The 19,392-nt window shown below is 51.5% G+C and overlaps 2 protein-coding genes across 5 annotated transcripts in view; one reads left to right on the top strand and one right to left on the bottom strand.

Annotated features, from left to right (window-relative positions):
• Positions 1 to 207: 207 nt before the first annotated feature.
• On the top strand, positions 208 to 13,063 carry Hcn3 (hyperpolarization activated cyclic nucleotide gated potassium channel 3). Its single transcript, XM_021157382.2, has 8 exons — positions 208 to 579; positions 6,821 to 7,250; positions 8,246 to 8,407; positions 8,762 to 8,980; positions 9,350 to 9,496; positions 9,794 to 10,034; positions 10,961 to 11,125; positions 11,534 to 13,063. Exons 1-8 carry the CDS (start codon positions 305 to 307, stop codon positions 12,232 to 12,234), a joined length of 2,340 nt encoding a protein of 779 aa, XP_021013041.1. The 5' UTR covers positions 208 to 304; the 3' UTR covers positions 12,235 to 13,063.
• A 115-nt stretch (positions 13,064 to 13,178) lies between these two features.
• Positions 13,179 to 19,392, bottom strand: part of Pklr (pyruvate kinase L/R) — a 10,566-nt gene continuing 4,352 nt past the window's right edge. For all 4 annotated transcript variants that reach the window (XM_029475304.1, XM_021157384.2, XM_021157383.2 and 1 more), the window contains exons 3-11: positions 18,409 to 18,500; positions 18,172 to 18,303; positions 17,860 to 18,046; positions 17,333 to 17,603; positions 17,067 to 17,217; positions 16,695 to 16,847; positions 16,433 to 16,599; positions 14,826 to 15,007; positions 13,179 to 14,366 (exon numbers count right to left, since the gene is read on the bottom strand). In XM_029475304.1, the coding sequence (XP_029331164.1) occupies positions 14,260 to 14,366; positions 14,826 to 15,007; positions 16,433 to 16,599; positions 16,695 to 16,847; positions 17,067 to 17,217; positions 17,333 to 17,603; positions 17,860 to 18,046; positions 18,172 to 18,303; positions 18,409 to 18,500 (1,442 nt within the window). In that variant the 3' untranslated portion in view covers positions 13,179 to 14,259. The remainder of the gene's footprint in view (positions 14,367 to 14,825; positions 15,008 to 16,432; positions 16,600 to 16,694; positions 16,848 to 17,066; positions 17,218 to 17,332; positions 17,604 to 17,859; positions 18,047 to 18,171; positions 18,304 to 18,408; positions 18,501 to 19,392) is intronic.

Genomic DNA, 19,392 nt, shown 5'->3' with positions numbered 1-19,392 from the left:
CACACACACACACACACACACACACACACACACACACACACACAGCACCCACCCATCCCCAGGACCCCTAAACCACGCCCTCTCGGGAAAGTGTGGGCAGCAGTTGGGCCAGCGGCCCGCCCCGCCCGGTCTCACGCAGCCCTCGCCAGGGGGCGCAGCTCTCGCACGTCTGTCGCCTGCACACGCCCCCTGTGCCCCGGGCGCACGCGGGTCGGAGCTCCCCTGCCTGGGCTGCTCTCCCAGGGACCTGCGCGCCCGCCATGGCCCTGGACCGGTTGGGGAGGCCCTACGAGTGAGGGCAATCATGGAGGAGGAGGCGCGGCCGGCGGCGGGGGCCGGCGAAGCGGCGACCCCTGCACGCGAGACGCCTCCTGCGGCTCCCGCCCAGGCCCGCGCGGCCTCAGGTGGTGTGCCGGAGTCTGCGCCCGAGCCGAAGAGGCGGCAGCTCGGGACGCTGCTGCAGCCGACGGTCAACAAGTTTTCTCTCCGGGTCTTCGGCAGCCACAAAGCAGTGGAAATCGAGCAGGAGAGGGTGAAGTCCGCCGGGGCCTGGATCATCCACCCCTACAGCGACTTCCGGTACGGGGGGCTCAACGGGGAGAGCGAGGGACACCAGTGCTACCGGCCGGGTGGAGTCACCTCCCCCAACCCAACCTGGGAATTCCTAGGCGGGTTTCCCCGAGGTCCTCAGTGTTTTGTCAGGTTAGGGAAGCATAAGGGAGAGCGAACATCAGGTAATATCCGAGGACTTGGTGCACCCAATGCAGGAACCTCATGGACCACAGAGAGCATCGGAGTTTGGAAACCTTGCCTCTTTTCAGTACTGTTTTCTGGGGGTGTGGGAAATTATATCATGCTCCAAAGCTGGGAGACCTGAGGAAGAAGCCTAGTTCCACTCTCTACCACGCTTTAACCACACACCGAGCACTTGCCCAGTTCAGTAGAACAGATCAGGGACGCTGGGAACGCTGGAGAAGAACAGGGGTCAGTCGGGTCCACGGCTCTGTTTGCTGTCCGTGGTGCTGAAGGCGGAATGCGGCTGGGCGGGGCGGGTACTCAGAAAGATTGGGGAGGAAAGCAGGGGCTCGGCCACCGCCCAGGTGTTTCCCGGAGAAAAGGGACAGAGAACGGGATGTAGCCATTTCACAGTCCCCTTCAGGCTGTATGTCTACATCAAGGTCGCTAGGGGAGAAAATCAGCCCTGCCCTTGGGGACGGTGAAGGACAGCTTTCAGTTGAAGAAATGAGGTGTGTCTCTGGAGCTTGGTAACACAATCGGAGGCCCAGACAGTATCTTCCATTCTCAAACATTCACTCCCTGTAAATAGTCCCCTATTCTGCGTTGTTCTTTCCAGTCCTCTTTATTATTTCGCTGTCACCTGCCTATCTGCTCTTCAGCAGATCCCTCCCCTCCCCCAGTTCACCCTCAGACATATCCCCAGAAGCCATATCCCCCTCAGAGTTGTGTTGCTTCGCAATCCTCTACCACATCACCCGCTGGGCTTGTGACTGCCTGTGAGTCAGGCTGTGAAGATGCTCTGATGGCGCGGCCAACCTTTCCTCCTCTCTCCCAGTGTCTCACAGTGTAAGATTTCTCCTCTGCAGCTGTGGAAGGGGAGGAAGAAACATCAGGGGTTTGTTGCTGAGCGCAAACATTCAAGTCTGAGGGGCATTCAGGGGTGGGTCTGGACTTGGGAACTAACAAGCTTTTTTGGAGGTTGAGAGGATTGATTTTTGCAATCAGATTCAGAAGGGACTGTGTTTAGGACTTACGCAGGGATTAGCCCTGAAACCATCATGTGTGTTCCAGTGTTTTTTGTTTGTTTGTTTGTTTGTTTTCCTCTGAATGTTGTCCCCTGCTTCCCTTCTGACCTCATATCTACAGTTTCTTCTGAGGCAATGTAGCTTGCCCTTGCGCATCTCAGCACAGGCAGTCTGGAGGAGGGAAGGGGTGCATAGCTCAAGCCTCGCTGCCTTGGGATCTCCCAGGGAATCCTCTATGTGGATAGCCCATCTGTGGAGGGGGATGGGCATCCCTGAAAGGCCCAGTTTAGATGAGTACAGGGTAGCCTCTTCCCGTCCCCACCCCCACCAAGGATGGCAGTTCCTCACCTACAGAAAACCAGCATCCCTGTTGCTCTCATGTTGGAGAACAGGAATGGAGTGGGGATGATAGAGAAGGGAAGGACAGCTTAGACTAGAAATAGAGACCTGGAGACAGGAAAAGAATTTCCAGAAATCTGGAGATGAAGAGTGTATGCACCATAGCAACAGCTACAGTGTAGACAGCACTGCTGAGCCCGACAACCCAGTGAGGTCAGCGCAGGCTCCCTAGTTTTAGAAAATTACTAAACAACCTTGGTGCTAGTATATGTGTGTGTGTGTGTGTGTGTGTGTGTGTGTGTGTGTGTGTGTGTGTGCATAGGTGTGTATGTAGCTGTGTTCATGTGTACTTCTTGAAAAAATGAGATTTATTGTATGGGTTTGAATGTTTTGCCTGCATATAAATCTGTGCATTATGTGCATGCAGTGGTTGAGGAGGTCAGATCCCCCTGGCACTGGATTAATGGATGGTTGTAAGCTGGCATATGGTTGCTGGGCACTGAAACTGGGACTTCTGCAAGAGCAGCGAGTGCCTTTAACTGCTCTCCAGCCTGTGTGCATGTGGGTTTTTGCTTTTGTTTGTTTGGCTTTTGTTTTGGTATGTTTGTTGCTGTTGCTATTTGTTTTGTTTTGTTTGAGACAGTTTTGTTTTGTTTGTTTCTCTGTGTAGCCCTGGCTGTCCTGGAACTCACTCTATAGACCAGGCTGCCTTTGGACTCAGAGATCCACCTGCCTGTCTCCTAAGTGGTAGGATCAAAGGCGTGCACCACCACCATCCGGCTTAATCTCACCATCTTCTCTCAAATCCACTATTCTCACTTTTCACGGGTGGGTGAAATGTGCTAGGAACTGAAGCTAGCTCTTCAGACACGCCAGGCACACACTTTGCCATTGAACTGCACCTTTATTCCTGCATTCGATTCTGTGGTACTGAATCTGCCAACAGGCCTGCCCATGTAAGTTTAGTTCCTGGGACCCACGTGGTGGAAGGGGAGAACTGATTCCTACAAGCCATCCTCTGACCTTCATATGTGTGCTGTGGCATGCATACATGTACACGTGTGTGCACGCACACACACTAGTATATTGCTATGTATTCTACTTCCTCATTCTCAGTGGGGAAGGAAGAGGAAGAACCTCTCTGTGCTTTTTTTCTTTTTTACTGATCTTTTTTTTCTGCTCTTTCTCCTTGTTCCTTTCTCTCTTCATTTAGAGGTTTTAGTTATTCGCCCCCTTGGTCCTTTGGGCCATCGTTTTTTGTCTCTTGATTCTAACTTGTAAATAAAGAAAATAGTATTGAACAGTAAAAATAATTTTGCCATAAAGTAACAATAAAATAGAAAGGGGCTGGGGCGGTAGGATAGATAGCCTAGCAGCTAAAGGTGTTTGCTGCACAGACCCAGGAATCCGAATTCAGCCACTGGAGCAGAGAAAGGAGCGTACAGGTCACACTCTGGCTTCCATATGCATCACATATGATGGATACACAAATAATAATAATAATAAGTAAAATAGAAAGGCTTAAAAATGTTTCATCACTTTTCTGTGTCCATTTTGGAGCTTTGTGTACATGGAATCATTTGATTTGTACCATTGTGTATCTCTCTCTCTGTCTCTCTCTCTCTCTCTTAAAGAATTATTTATTTATTTTATGTAGGTGAGTACATTGTCTCTCTTCAGGCATACTGGAAGAGGGCACCATGTGGTGCTGGGAATTGAATTCAGGATCTCTGGTAGAGCACCAGTGCTCTTACCCACTGAGCCATCTCTTCAGCCCACCATTGTGTCTCTTGCTTCTTTTGCTAAATGCTAAAATGTGAGACTCAGGAACTGGAGAGAGAGCTCAGTGGTTAACAGCACTCTCTGCTCACTCCTGCTGCCTAGTGTTCATGGTACTGAAAGGTACCCTTCATGCTACCAGAAGAGAAAGGTAACTGCCAGCCCAGCTACAAACCCTGTGCTCTACAGTGATGGCTGCCTGCCTGCACGATACATTGGTGCAATAGCAGCACGAAGGTTGTGGATCTAACTAACAGCTAGGTGATAGCTTTAAGGCTTGCTCCATGAGATGCAGCCCATGCCTGACACTGCTTAGAAGCCAAGAACCTGAGACTGGATAGGCCATGGAACTTTGAGAAAACCAAATACTGTTGCTCTGCTAAAGATGTGCAGGAATAAAATAGCCCTATGCACATCCAGCCATACTCATTGTCTTAGTCACTGCTCTATCGCTGTGAAGAGACATCATGGCCAAGGTGGCTTATAAAAGAGAGCAGTTAATTGGGGGCTGGCTTACAGTTTCAGAGACTTAGTCCATTATCGCAGCAGGGAGCATGGCACTGAAGCAGTAGCTGAGAGCTGCATCCTGTTTCATTGGTGGAAAGACAGAAAGAGAAGCTGGGCCTGGTGTGGGCTTTTGAAACTTTAAAGCCCACATTACTGACCTACTTCTTTCAACAACCACACACCTACTCACCCACCTACTGGACAAGATCATACCTCCTTTTTTTTTTTTTGGAGACAGGGTTTCTCTGCCCTGGCTGTCCTGGCACTCACTCTGTAGACCAGGCTGGTCTCGAACTCAGAAATTAGCCTGCCTCTGCCTCCCAAGTGCTGGGAAAGTGAGAGACCTTGGAACTCTCAGTCCTAAATGGCAGGTCTCAATCAAAAGCCTCTCCTGCAGGACTCAGGGAACTATGCAAAAGAGGAAGCAGAAAGGTCATAAAGAGCCGGAGGAGATGGAAGACACTAAGGAACAAGGCCTTCTAGATGCAAGAGGGCTGACACATATATGAACCCACAGAGATTTGGCAGCATCTATGGATATACACAGGCTCAAACCAGATGGGGTGCCAGCATCGATAGGGAAAGCGGGCACAAGTCTCCATCCCTAAGCCAGAAGCTATCTCCACTTGACAACCTCTCAAGGGGAAGGGAGAGGGGAACTCTCCAATGGTGTCTCCCGGGGTATACAAACCGTAAAGGCAGGCCACAGGTCAGCAGTAGATACCTAACACAAAATGAATTCAGTGACACTTTTGGAAGATGTTATCTTATAGTGTTTAGTCTGGGCATTTTCTTAACTTTATATGTTTTTTTTAAAATATAATACCAGATTTTGTATTTTTGTGGGATTTTATGTGTGTGAATGTGTACGTGTCTGCATCTGCCTGTGTGTGTGTGAATGTGTATATGTCTGTATGTCTGTGTGTGTGTGATTGTATCTGTGTCTGCATCTGTCTGTGTGTAATGTGAATGAGTGTGTGTCTGCATCTGTCTGTGTGTGTGAATGTGTATGTGTCTGCATCTATGTGTGTGTGAATGTGTGCATGTCTGCATCTGTGTGTGTGTGTCTGTATCTGTGTGTGTGTGAATGTGTGTGTGTCTGCATCTGTGTGTGTGAATGTGTGTGTCTGCATCTGTGTGTGTGTGAATGTGTGTGTTTCTGCATCTGTGTGTGTGTGAATGTGTGTGTTTCTGCATCTGTCTCTGTGTGTGTGAATGTGTGTGTCTGCATCTGTCTCTGTGTGTGTGAATGTGTGTGTTTCTGCATCTGTGTGTGTGTGTGTCTGCATCTGCTTGTATTTCTTGTGCTTTTTCTTTGGCACTTTTTTCCTGCTTGCTTGTTTTGTCCTATTATTTGTTTGTATGTTTGTTTAGTTGCCTGTTTGTTTTCTTCTTCTTCTTTTTTAATGACTTATTTATTTTACGTATATGTATACTGTAGCCATCTTCAGACACACCAGAAGAGGGCATCAGATCTCACTATAGATGGTTGTGAGCCACCATGTGGTTTGTGGGAATTGAACTCATGACCTCTGGAAGAGTAGTCAGTGCTCTTAACCACTGAGCCATCTCTCCAGCCCCACCTGTTTGTTTTTGAATGAAAGAGAGAAAGAGAGGGTGGGTCTTGGTAGGTAGGGAAGAGGGGAGGGTCTAGAAGGAGTTGAGGAAGGGAAACCCATGATCAGACCATGTTGTATGAAAAAATATCTATTTTCAATAGAAATTAAAATTATTTTTTAAAAAAGAAGTACTGACCGCCCTTGTAGAGGATTTGTGTTTGGTTCCCAGCTCCACGTGGGGGCTCACAACCTTCTGCAACTCCAGTTCTAGGGATCTGATACTGTCTTCGGGTCTGTGTGAGCACATGTGTACTTACATATGTTAGGGAAAAATAGCTCTAGATTTGCCCGATCTAGGCATTTGCCTTATAAATATAATATCTGGATCATGTGTCTTTTATAGGGGCTTATTAAACCATTAATTCCAACAACACCATTGCTTGTTTATACACAAGGGTACAGAGTTGCACAGAGTGTAAATACCTACCTGTACCAAATAATGCTCTTTTCACAAATGGTGGTTCCGTCTTTGCTCTCAGTGGATTTAAATGAAGGTTTTGTGTTGTTTTGTTTTGGTTTGGTTTTGGTTGTTTGCTTTTTTTTTTTTTTTTTTTTTTTTTTTTTTCGAGACAGGGTTTCTCTGTGTAGCCCTGGCTGTCCTGGAACTCACTCTGAAGACCAGTCTGGCCTTGAACTCAGAAATCCATCTGCCTCTGCCTCCTGAGTGCTGGGATTAAAGGCGTGGGCCACCACTGCCCGGCTGTTTTTGTGGTTTTGTGATCTTGGCCCCTCTTGGCTGTCTCAAACTACCGTCTGCCAATCGAGTTTCAGGAGTGTGACAGAACCTTGCTCTCTATCCCATGCCCACTTTAGGTTTTACTGGGATCTGATCATGCTGCTGCTGATGGTGGGGAACCTCATAGTTCTGCCTGTGGGTATCACTTTCTTCAAGGAGGAGAACTCTCCACCCTGGATTGTCTTCAATGTCCTCTCTGACACTTTCTTCCTGCTGGATCTGGTGCTCAACTTCCGAACTGGCATCGTGGTGGAGGAAGGTGCCGAGATCCTGCTGGCGCCAAGGGCCATCCGAACGCGTTACCTGCGCACCTGGTTCCTGGTTGATCTGATCTCCTCCATCCCTGTGGATTATATCTTCCTAGTGGTGGAGCTGGAGCCACGACTAGATGCTGAGGTCTACAAAACGGCGCGGGCCCTGCGCATCGTTAGATTCACCAAGATCCTTAGCCTGCTGCGGCTGCTCCGCCTCTCCCGCCTCATCCGCTACATACACCAGTGGGAGGAGGTGGGGTGGGGAGGTGGGCAGGGGGCGTATCATACTCCTCAGAAAGGTGCTATGGGTGGAAGTCCTGGTGATTCCATGGGGTGGGGAAGATGCCTGAGGCTTCCAAGTGTGAATTCTTTGCAAAGTTGGTGGGAGAGAAGCAGGCATAGAAGGAAGGTTCAGGGAATGAGGCCAGGGTGAGGGTGGGGTACAGAGCCGTGGCAAACACTTGAGGGTTAGTTGATTCTTGACTGGAGGATTGGGTGTGAATAGGCGGTGCCTCTTCCAGCAGCAGGGTTTAGTGGCTCAGAGCATACTCTGCCATCTTATCAGTTCTGACGGTGTTACCCAGCTCTTTTTATTTTAAGATAGGACCTTACTAAATCGCTAGAGAGGGCCTAGAGAGATGGCTCAGCAGTTAGGAGCACTGGCTGCTCTTCCAGAGGACCCAAGTTCAATTTCCAGTACTTACGTGCTGGCTCACAACTGTCTGTAACTCCAGTTCAAAGGGATCAGACACCCTGTAGCCTCCAAGAGCACCTGGCATGCATATGATACACAGATATATATGTAGGCAAAATACCCATATTCATAAACTGTGTTTTGTTTTATTTTTTGAGACAGGGTAACTCTAGGTAATCCTGTTCTGGATCTCGCTATGTAGATCAGGTTGGCCTTGAACAGAGATTCACCTGCCTCTATCTCCTAAGTGCTGAGATTAAATGTGTGCGCCACTATACCTGGCTCTTTTTTTTTTTTTTTTTTTTAATTGAAAGTGAAAAAGAAAAAGTTGCCTAGACTGGCCTTAAAATTCTGATCCTCCTGCCTCAGCTTCCCTGGTAACTAGGATTATAGACACTTGACACCAGGCCAGGTTAATGGCTATTTTTTTTTTTAAAATTCAGAGATACTGGGAAGGGGGGAGGGAGGGTCAAGAGGAATTTGCAAGGCTGGGACTGGAGGGGACCAGCAGAGAGGGGTTCCTGTCCACAGCAGTGCCTCCTCGGACTCCTCAGATCTTTCACATGACCTACGACCTGGCCAGTGCAGTGGTTCGCATCTTCAACCTCATTGGAATGATGTTGCTGCTGTGTCACTGGGACGGCTGTCTGCAGTTTCTGGTCCCTATGCTGCAGGACTTCCCGTCTGACTGCTGGGTCTCCATGAACCGCATGGTGGTGAGAAGCCCCCCCCCTCCCCCCAGCTCTGGTACTCCTGGGCCACAGGGAGCAGAAGGCAGGAGATGATCCAGAAGGGAAGCAGCAGACAGCAGATGGGATTGCAGGGAGGAGAAGGGTAAGGAACGTAGATAGATGGAGGAAGAGCTTGCTTGTCAGAGGGATCAGACAAAGAAGGGAACCTAGGCAAAAGCAAGGGTCCCCACCAACGGAAGAAACCCAACAAATGCCTGCCGAGAGGAGGGTCTGAGGTAGAAGGGGTACGCACAGAACTTAAAGGGAGAAAGGGGGGCAGGTCGATAATGAGACTCGGAGGGGCCCAAGCCCTGTTCTGCAACATCCTCTGCCCCCCAGAACCACTCGTGGGGCCGCCAGTATTCCCACGCCCTGTTCAAGGCCATGAGTCACATGCTATGCATTGGCTATGGGCAGCAGGCACCGGTAGGCATGCCTGACGTCTGGCTCACCATGCTCAGCATGATTGTGGGCGCCACGTGCTATGCCATGTTCATCGGTCACGCCACCGCCCTCATCCAGTCCCTGGACTCTTCCCGGCGACAGTACCAGGAGAAGGTCAGCAGGGACAAGGGAGGGGAGGGGTGGGCTTGGAGAAGGGCTGGAGATTTGTTCTGATGGGCCCCTATGTCCTTTCCTGCCTCATATCCATTTGTCCCATCTACCTGTGTGAAACACATCTGTGACTGTCCCTATGCCTCTGTCTTTGGACCCTCCCTCTCCTCTGTCCACATTTGGGTTTTTCTGTAACTGCGCAGTCTGCGCAGTCTTACTTGTATCCACCATTTTCCGTATATCCCTTGCGGTTCTGGGTGTACCACGTTTATCGCCTCTGAGTCCAACTTGTTCTGCACACCCTGAGCCCCACTGTTTTGGCCCCACATCTCCACATTCTTTTCCCACTGGCAACTGGTGTTACCTCTCCAGTACAAGCAGGTGGAGCAGTACATGTCCTTCCACAAGCTGCCCGCTGACACCCGGCAGCGCATCCACGAGTACTACGAGCATCGCTACCAGGGCAAGATGTTTGATGAAGAGAGCATCCTGGGGGAGCTGAGCGAGCCACTTCGGGAGGTGGGGCCGGGCTGGACCTTGTGGGAAGGGCTCTTCTAGGATCTGGGCTTCTGGATGTGCCGCCTGGGTTACAAGGGAGTGAGTGCTTGGGAGGGGAGACAAGCACTTGAGGGGAGGTGGCTTTTTGTGCAAGGTCTTATGGAACTGTCTCAGGGAGGTCCCCACACGGGTTGTAGCATCCCCATCCAGTAACCGATCTTGACAGGTGGACGGGTTTTCTGGAGACAGAGGAGCTTGGGGGCGGGGCATCTTCCGGCAGGGGGCAGAGCCTGTCTGATAGGCCCCGCCCATGTCCAGGAGATTATTAACTTCACCTGCCGGGGCCTGGTGGCCCACATGCCGCTGTTTGCTCATGCTGACCCCAGCTTCGTCACCGCAGTGCTCACCAAGCTCCGTTTTGAGGTCTTCCAACCAGGGGACCTGGTGGTGCGTGAGGGCTCCGTGGGCAGGAAGATGTACTTCATCCAGCACGGGCTGCTGAGTGTGCTGGCACGGGGCGCCCGCGACACCCGCCTCACTGATGGATCCTACTTTGGGGGTCAGCAGGCCTCGGGGAAGGTGGGGGGTCATGGACATTGTACAGACGGCAGTTGTTTTCTAGGACCAGGGCCTCTCCCGTTGGTGTTACACAAATCACAGAACAACCCTTACCCAAACCTCATTGAGTCCGATCCAGGCCTGAAGCTCTGTATTTTATTTTATCTTATCTTATTGTTTGAGACCAGGTCTATTATATAGCTCTGGCTGTCCTGGAACTCACTATGTAGACCAGGCAGACATCCACCTGCCTCGGCTTCCCAAGTGCTGGGATTAAAGGCATGCACCACCATACCAGGTGGCTGGGCTTTTAAATTTATTTTATTTTTAAAAGCGGAGAGTCTAGTGCATGGCCAGGCTACAAGCTACTGGGCCAGCAACTCTGTAGGATTATTAATGACAAAAATGCAAGGACCCCATTGTTGATGGAAACCCAGGGATGAAGCAGGGCTGTCCCACAGACTTAGGCTTTGTGGAGCTGTCTGAAAACCCAGGCTGTGGCTTTGGAAGAAGTGCAGACAACCACTGCCCAGAGTGACTTAAGGCTCATACAACCATCCAGCCGCCTAAGCAACCCCTACCTTCAAGCATCTTGTCAGTCCCACTTTGTGTCTGTTTAGCCTGCTTTTCTCCTCCCAAGTTAGGAGTCGGGTACACCCTGGGACAGAGCGATAGGACTGGGGTTGGAGTTAATGTGTAGAGTAACTGAGAAGAACATCTGGGGCTGGCAAACCTGTTTGTCTGGAGAGCAGCCTTCCAGATGTGCAGGTATGGAGACAGACAGTGCTTAGAGCAGTAAGGGACCTTACGCCAGGTAATCGTTCATTCTCCCAAGTATAAGGAGGAATCTGAGGGTGCTGGGTTAGCTGCTGCAGGCCTAATTGGGGGGTGGAATGGGAGCTCTGAGCCACTTCCCCACTTTTGCAGAAATCTGCCTGCTGACTCGAGGTCGGAGAACAGCCAGTGTAAGAGCTGACACCTATTGTCGCCTCTACTCGCTCAGCGTGGACCACTTCAATGCGGTGCTTGAGGAGTTCCCAATGATGCGCAGGGCTTTTGAGACGGTGGCCATGGACCGGCTTCGGCGCATCGGTGAGGCCTGTCTACTCTGTCTGCTCTGGGTCCTGGCTGGGCCTCATCTCATGAGCCTAGCCCCGGTGCTTTGACAGCACATCCCAGCCCACCCAGTTCCAGTCCATGCCTCCAGCAGGCTGTTAGCACTGTTGCTCACTAGACTTAGCCCTAGCGAGAAATAGCCGTGGAGTGTCTCCCCAAACCCTCATTCCTCGTGTCCTTCTGGGCACTAGTTCTTAACCTCGCAATTTTTTATTGCTACCACCTTCCTGCTTCTCTTGCAAAGCACTCTTTCCATATACCTGACTTCCCATCCCTACCCCTCAACCCCCCGGCCCCCCCCCCCCACACACACACCGTGGTTATCCGGCCTCCATCTTAGATGCCTTCCCTTTCCTAACTTCTTGGTCCTGGGACAACTTGTAGGCAAAAAGAATTCGATACTGCAGCGGAAACGCTCTGAGCCGAGTCCAGGCAGCAGCGGTGGCGTCATGGAGCAGCATTTGGTACAACACGACAGAGACATGGCTCGTGGTGTTCGGGGCCTGGCTCCTGGCACAGGAGCTCGACTCAGTGGGAAGCCAGTGCTGTGGGAACCACTGGTGCACGCCCCTCTGCAGGCAGCTGCTGTGACCTCCAACGTGGCCATAGCCTTGACTCACCAGCGAGGCCCTCTGCCCCTCTCCCCTGATTCTCCAGCCACCCTCCTGGCTCGATCTGCTAGACGCTCAGCAGGCTCCCCAGCCTCCCCACTGGTGCCTGTCCGAGCAGGTCCTCTGCTGGCCCGGGGACCCTGGGCGTCCACTTCTCGTCTGCCTGCTCCACCTGCCCGAACCCTCCATGCCAGCCTATCCCGGACAGGGCGTTCCCAGGTATCTCTGTTGGGCCCTCCCCCAGGAGGAGGTGCTCGGAGGCTAGGACCTCGGGGCCGCCCACTCTCTGCCTCTCAACCCTCTCTGCCTCAGCGAGCAACAGGGGATGGCTCTCCTAGGCGTAAAGGCTCTGGAAGTGAGCGCCTGCCCCCCTCGGGGCTCTTGGCCAAACCTCCAGGGACAGTCCAGCCACCCAGGTCATCAGTGCCTGAGCCAGTAACCCCCAGAGGTCCCCAAATTTCTGCCAACATGTGAAATCCTAGGTTACACTGGCCTTAGCTATTGGCACGCAATAACGTGTGCCCGAGGGTAGACGCCCCTTGGGGGAAGGCTGTGGGGGTCCTAACATACTGCCCTTTATCACCACAAAGCTGTTCTCTGTGTCCTCAGCTCAAAGCAGCTGCAGCCTGCTAATCCTAATCACATACCCATTTATCATAGGAACCCCGTGCCTACCATGTTCAAGGCACTGTGCTAGGCACTGTGTATCCACTGCCAAGTAGAAATGACTCGAAGCCCTTTAACAAGGGTGTCCCCAGGCCACGGTCCTGCCAGGCGCAGGCCTGGGCCCACAGCCCTGCCTTTCTTTATTAAGCACAAGTACTTGCTGCCTCCATCACTGCCGAGTAACTAGACGGCTGTCTCCCTGTCAGTGACCCTGCAGGTGGTGCCAGCGCGTCCTCTCTGGCCATCTCCTTTGTCATAGCTGGGTACCGTCAATTATCTAGTACAGCCAACAGATGTCTAGAGCCCTGAGTGTGAACATCGACGCTCTGACTGCCACCTGTGGGCCCTCCTTGTCCTCACCAAGTGAGAACCCAAGTCTGCTCACTGTAGTCTGCCCTCCGCAGCTCCTGTGTGGACGCACTACCTTTATGAGCTAGAAGCTGCTCTTCACTGTGCCCCCTGCCTCAGTGGTGTTGCCCCTAAAGCTAAGGGGCACGCGGCACCTCCTTACTTACTGTGCCAGCCTAGTTCCCCCCAGGTAGGGGGCCAGGGGCTGAATCCTCATGTGACCTTTTATCTTTCCCTCTTTGTCTTATTTATTCATTTATTAATTTTATTTATTCATTTGCTAATTTGACTTGTTCACTTATTCACTCATTCCTTTGTCTGTCCTCCCCACCTTCTGGTAGGGGCCTAGGGGATATCTTTGTGGTCCTTGCACAATGCCATCTGCAGCAATACTCAAATTCTGTGATGAGGTAGTGGGGGGGGGGCAGCAGGAGGCCTGAGCTTAGTTTTTTCATCCTCATCTGGGTTTGCTGTTGTGAAGAAGAGGGGGGTCTGGAGTATCCAATCCTAGGAAGGGTGGGCCAGTAGCCCCTCCACCTTCTCAGGGACAAGAATAATCCCCTGGCCACCCGCTCTGTCCCCTTTCAGAAGCACCCTGTAGCATGGACAGGTGGGGCCAGGATCACACATCTCTTTGGGTGGGAGATTCTAGGATTCTTTGCCTGTGGGAGTTTTTTTTTTTATAATTGCACCTAAACAGTTGGGTTTAAAAGAAAAGATTCATTTTTGCTTCTGATCTGATTGTGGGGACAAAGTGGTTGTGGAAGAATTTCATCTGACCCAGCAGATCAGTGGGCAGGAGAACAGCCAGATTAGTGGCTCGTAAGCTCGGCTCCATGGTTTGTGGCGTCAGTAAGAAAATAAGACTACTTAAAGTCCAGCTGGTCACTCATGCCTGCAGTCCTTACCCTCAGGAGGGTCAGGCAGGAGGATTTCTAGGAGTCTGGGGCCAGTCAGAGCTATACAATGAGACCTTGTATCAGGAAAAAAAAAAAAAAAAAAAAGCCAGTTTGGCTTAGTTCTCTCCAGTACCCATCTACCCCAATCTTCCCTAAAGTGTGGAGCTGTGCTCCTTGAAGGAGTATTCTACCCTGACTTGAGGCCATCAGGAGGTGACACTTTGCTAGAGAACTAGAGGTCATGAGGGCTATATCCGAGGACAGAGTGTTTTAAAATAATGGTTCTATGGAATTTGGATAAGTTTACCCAGTTTCTACTCCCCCATTCTAATTATCAGGACCCAGGAGGAATCGAATTAACCAGCTGGGCTGGGATTAAAGGCTCAGGGCATCTTAGAGTCCAGCTGAGCGGATTGAGACAGGGATATACAACTGATGCTGCTGGGTGGCCTGTGCGTAATTGGACGCAGACATTCAGGGCCTGTGTGAAGCACCAGAATGGGGCTAGATGGCAGATGTGGGACTATGGGAGGGGTGTGGGTTGAAAGAAATGGGGTGCAACTAGGTCAGAAAGGGGAGAGGCGTTTCAGGATATGGTCAGCACCCGCATAATGTTGGTATAGCCAGAGCCAGGTCGCCAGCCTGTCACCACAATCACCAGATCACCAACTCGGAGGAAGCCACGAAGCTTTCCTGGTGGAGGAAAAGGTGACAGTCATTGAAGAACCTAGGTTCAGCCATTACCCTCCACCACCTCAAGGCCACCTACCCAATAGGTGAGAAGGAAACTGAGGCAGTGGTTTGAGAGGATGTGTGTGGAGGGAATGTGCTATACTGTTTTTAAGCATTAAGCCTCTGCACCTATGCGGGACAAGGACAGATGTGGCCATGACAACTATAAATTTAGTTCCAGCTCTCCTGGCTTTGTCCTCCCACCTCTTCTTGCTCCTTGTCCTACTAGGTTGTGGTGGACACAGCAGCGATTTCTCAGGGGTCCTGTTTTCATTCCTTTCCTCTCAGCTTACCCCCCTGCTTAGAGTCCAAGACACGCCCATCTTAGTGACTCCTAGAAAACTCTTGGACCAGTGAGGACAGGCAGAACTTTTGAGTCAGGGCAGGAAGACAGGCTGGGGAGGAGAGGGCAAGGCTCACCACTTTCAATGCCAAATTGGACCCTTCGGTCCACATCATCTGCCCAGACAGCCTCTGGAGGCTCACGGTAGAGCAAGGGGAAGACTCCTCGGGACAGGTGGACCTGTCTGGCGGCCTGGGCAGAACGAGTCACAGCAATGACAGCAGCCCGAGGTCGGTAGCGAGACAGAAGCTGAGCTGAGCTGTATGAGGGAGAGAGGGTTAGCTCAAGAGTGTTGACCCAAGAAACAAGAGTTTGAATTATGGTTCCAGGTGTCACTGACAAACCATGTGGCCCTGGGTAAGTTATACTTCTCTGATCTCTGCCTTTTTCACTAAGTATTCAGAATAACTACCATGTTGTAGAGATGGCTCAGCCACTAAGAGCCCATGCTGGGTTAAGTTTTCAACACCAGTACAGCAGCTAACAATGGCTTTTAAGTCCAGTTTCAGGGGTCCTAACACCCTCTTCTGGTCTTCACCGGCACCGGACATGCAAATGGTGCTCAGACATACAAACAGGCAAAATGTCAATCCATATTAAAAATAATATTTAAAAGATAAGTGTAAAACCTGGGCTAGAGAGATGGCTCAGTCCTTAAGAGCTCTCTCTCTCTCTCTCTCTCTCTCTCTCTCTCTCTCTCTCTCTCTCTCTTTTGATTTTTAGAGACAGGGTTTCTTTCTCTGTATAGCCCTGGCTGTCCTGGAACTCATTTTGTAGACCAGGCTGGTCTCAAACTCAGAAATCCACCTGCCTCTGCCTCCGGAGTGCTGGGATTAAAGGCGTGGCCACCACGCCTGGCTCCTTAAGAGCTCTTAGTGCTGTTTCAGAGGACCTGAGTTGGTTCCGAGCATCCACATCAAATCGCTCACAACCAACTGCCTGTAACTCCAGCTCCAGAGGGTCCAACATCCACTTCTGACCTTAGCATCGTACACACACACATAGAAATAATAACAAACCCTCTAAAAAATTAGAAAGAAATGTAAAACCAGCTAGCCATGGTGACACATGCCCACAACCCCAGCCCTTGGGGTAGAGGCTGAAGGTTAAGTTCAAAGGCTACTTCAGCTACAAAGTAAGTTTCAGGCCAGCCAGGACTAATGCGACCCTATCAAACACATAACAAAAAAGGGTAAAACTGTCTAGAAGGTGTTATGTTTGTATCATACCCAACCTCCATATGTCACTTAACCACTTAACATCTTTTGTTAACCTGCACAACCCCATGGGGGTGGGGGTGGAGGGGTGACAGATGGAAAACTCACACAGACCCATGGAGCCAGAAGTGGCTTGTGAGGCCCCTGAGAGTTACTTAGGGTCTCACTGCTAAATTTGAGAGAAAAATCCTCAGCTCTCGGGCTTACAGGGCTCTTCAGCAACACCTCAGCCTACTGAAGACTTCTCAGTTCCAGTTCTTCAAACGCCTAAGGCAACCGTGCTTAGGTTATCACCAGCCAGGTCCCTGGAGCTCACGGGCTCTGGTTCTAGAGTACTCAAGAGCCACCTCTGCTGGCCTCTAGAGTCCATAGCTATCCCTTTTCTTGCCCTAAAGCAATACTTTTTAAAAATCACCCATGGTATCAGCCGCCCCTGCCCAAAGCCCTGTTTCCAATACGTTTCTCACCGGCCAGTCTTGGTCAGCACAATGATGGCTGCGGCACAGCACTTGAAGGAAGCCTCCACGGCTCCAATTGCAGTGACCTCGGTTGGGTCACGGCTCAGCGGCGCTGCCCGGCGTAGCTCCTCAAACAACTGGCGGTGGTACACAGCGGCCTCTGCCTCCCGGGCAATCTGCAGGCACCAGTAGGTCAGGTTGAGAAGAGTCAATGGGGTCCCAGAGGGGTCTGTGTTCCTGGCCCATCAGCTTTTCAGGACTGAGTTCCTACCGCATGTTGCATCTTTACAGCCTCCACGGGGAAACTGCCTTTGGCAGTCTCTCCAGACAGCATGATACAGTCAGCCCCATCCAACACAGCATTGGCCACATCGCTTGTCTCCGCTCGAGTTGGTCGAGCCTTAGTGATCATGCTTTCCAGCATCTGAATGACACAATGGATGGCAAAGCTGTAGAAGTCTCATTCTGATTGGGGACCCTGCCCATGCTATTTCTCTAACACCTGCACTCTTAGATTGCCAGGGTTACACTGAGACCCTGGAAGTTCATGTCATCATCATTTGTAACCAGACAACAGACAGTATCATATGGATCTAAGGTTACTCAGCACCTCTAAAGCCTAGCCCAAGGGTTCACTCCAGACCTGTGTGGCACAAACGACAGGCTTGCCAGCCAGGTTGCAGCGTCCAATCATCATCTTCTGAGCCAAGAAAACCTTCTCTGCTGGGATCTCAATGCCTAGGTCACCCCGAGCCACCATGATGCCATCGCTCACTTCTAGGATCTCATCAAACCTGGGTGGTTGGAGGAATCCAGGCTAAGGCAGAGTCAGGAGATGCCGGGGAAATAGCATGCACAAGAGGGGCAAAGGAAGGGAGAGGGCTGACGAGACCAAGGACCAAGCCTCACTTCTTCACGCCTTCATGGTTCTCGATTTTGCTGATAATTTTGATGCCCCGTCCTTCTGGCCCCAGGGCATCCCGGACTGCCACCACATCACTGGCTTTCCGTACAAAGGAGGCAAAGATGATGTCCACATTATGCTCCACCCCGAAGCGCAGATCCAAAAGATCTTGCTCAGACAGCCCAGGCAGGTCCACCTCGGCATTTGGCAAGTTCACACCCTTCCTGTTGCCCAAGAAACCACCGTGTTCCACTTCGGTCACCAGTCCCTCTGGGCCTGCAGGTATAGAAGAGCCAGTGTCTGCCAAGACTGAGCCGGGATATAGGCATGGCCGAGGGAGCTCTTAAGCTTGGATCCTCAAATGCCCAGCCCCAACCCAGGATGGCAGCAGGGTCCACTAGGCCAGGTGGGGAAGCAGACACTGCTAGGGGAAGGTGTGGGTGGTCTAGAGCAGACGGAACATAGAAACCCAAAGGAAGAGAAAGTGCCCCATTTTGGGGGCGCCTCATAAGATCAGAAAGCATTTCTGTACCAATTTTCCGCACCACTAAGGAGATGAGCCCGTCGTCAATGTAGATGCGGCCCCCCACTGCAACGACCTGGGTGATATTGTGGTAGTCCACCCACACTGTCTTTGCATCGCCCCTTGTCCGGAACTTCGGATCCACAGTCACCAGCACCTGTGAACCCTTCACAATTTCCACCTCCGACTCTGGACCCTGGAGGGGGTGGGGTGGGCAGAGAGGCCTGAGTTTCACAGCTGGGCCCTGAGCAGTGCTGACCCTCTCTCCCTCTCCAGGGCTCTCACACTCCTCCAGGCCCCAGACAGAGGCTTGCTTCTCACCCCCTGCAGGACTCCAGTGCGTATCTCGGGACCCTTGGTGTCCAGGGCGATGGCCACGGGTCTGTAGCTGAGTGGGGAGGTTGCAAAGCTCTCAGCCGCCTCCCGGATGTTGGCGATGGACTCTGCATGGTACTAGCAGTGAGAGAGAGAGAGCGAGAACACAAAACCAGGATTATAAGGCAAAGCGGACAGGACCTGGGGCATTCTCCAGCTCCGCCCTCCACGACTTCCCCACACCTCATGGGAGCCATGGGAGAAGTTGAGTCTTGCAATGTTCATCCCTGCCTTGATCATCTCCTTGAGGCGGTCCACAGAGCGTGACGCCGGCCCTGGAACCAGAGAGCCCACTAAGAAAGTCCTCCCAAACCTGACAGCCAAACCCATCTACAACATCGGAGAGACTCCCCCCACCCAGGAGTCCTTCGAAGTTCCTCTACTTCACAAATGCGTTTTGCCCACTCCGACCAGTATACACACCCTTGAGGAGGCAGTTTGTGGGGTGTCTAATCTCAGCCAGGCCTTAGGCACCTTTGTTAGCAAGTGACCTGATATTAAGTGCCACACTGTGGAGGTTACTGTAGGCTGTGAAGGGTCAGAGCGTGAGGCACTTTGACAGCTGAGGGGTCTCCCTGACAGAGCTGAGATCTGTCTCAGTCCCCAGCCTCATGGATCTTCAGCAGCGGCAATGGCAGCAGCAGAGCTTGATGGCACTCCTCTCCCTCTTCATTCCCAGCTTCCTTTTCTGCTGCTCGGGAAATGGAGGCCAGGGCCACTGGAGACAGTCAGTGTCCAGCGCTGAGCTACACCATCCTTTACTTATTCTCCACCCTTCTTCCCATCTATTCTTCCTTCTGAGACAGGGTCTCCTGTAACCCAGGCTAGCCTTGGATTTGCTCTGCTTCTGAGGATAACCTTGGGCTTGGTTCTCCTGTCCTCACCTTCCCTGCGCTGGGGTTAAGGGTGTGCTCTACTATGCTAAATTTATGTAGCGCTAGGGCCTGAGCACAGGGCTTCATGCACACTAGGCAAGTATTCTATCAACTGAGCTACATAGCCGCCCTCTTTCTCCTTGGGGTGTGTGTGTGTGAGTGGTGTGTGTGTGTATAGTATATGTGTGTGTGTGATATGTGAGTGGTGTGTGTGTATGGTGTATGTGTGATATATGTGTGTGTGTGAGTGGTGTGTGTGTATGGTGTATGTGTGATATATGTGTGTGATATG

The sequence above is a fragment of the Mus caroli genome, chromosome 3 (assembly GCF_900094665.2).
Source record: "Mus caroli chromosome 3, CAROLI_EIJ_v1.1, whole genome shotgun sequence".
Lineage (NCBI taxonomy): Eukaryota > Metazoa > Chordata > Mammalia > Rodentia > Muridae > Mus > Mus caroli.
Note: the sequence above shows the minus strand (reverse complement) of the source record. Positions and strands in the feature narration are given on the sequence as shown.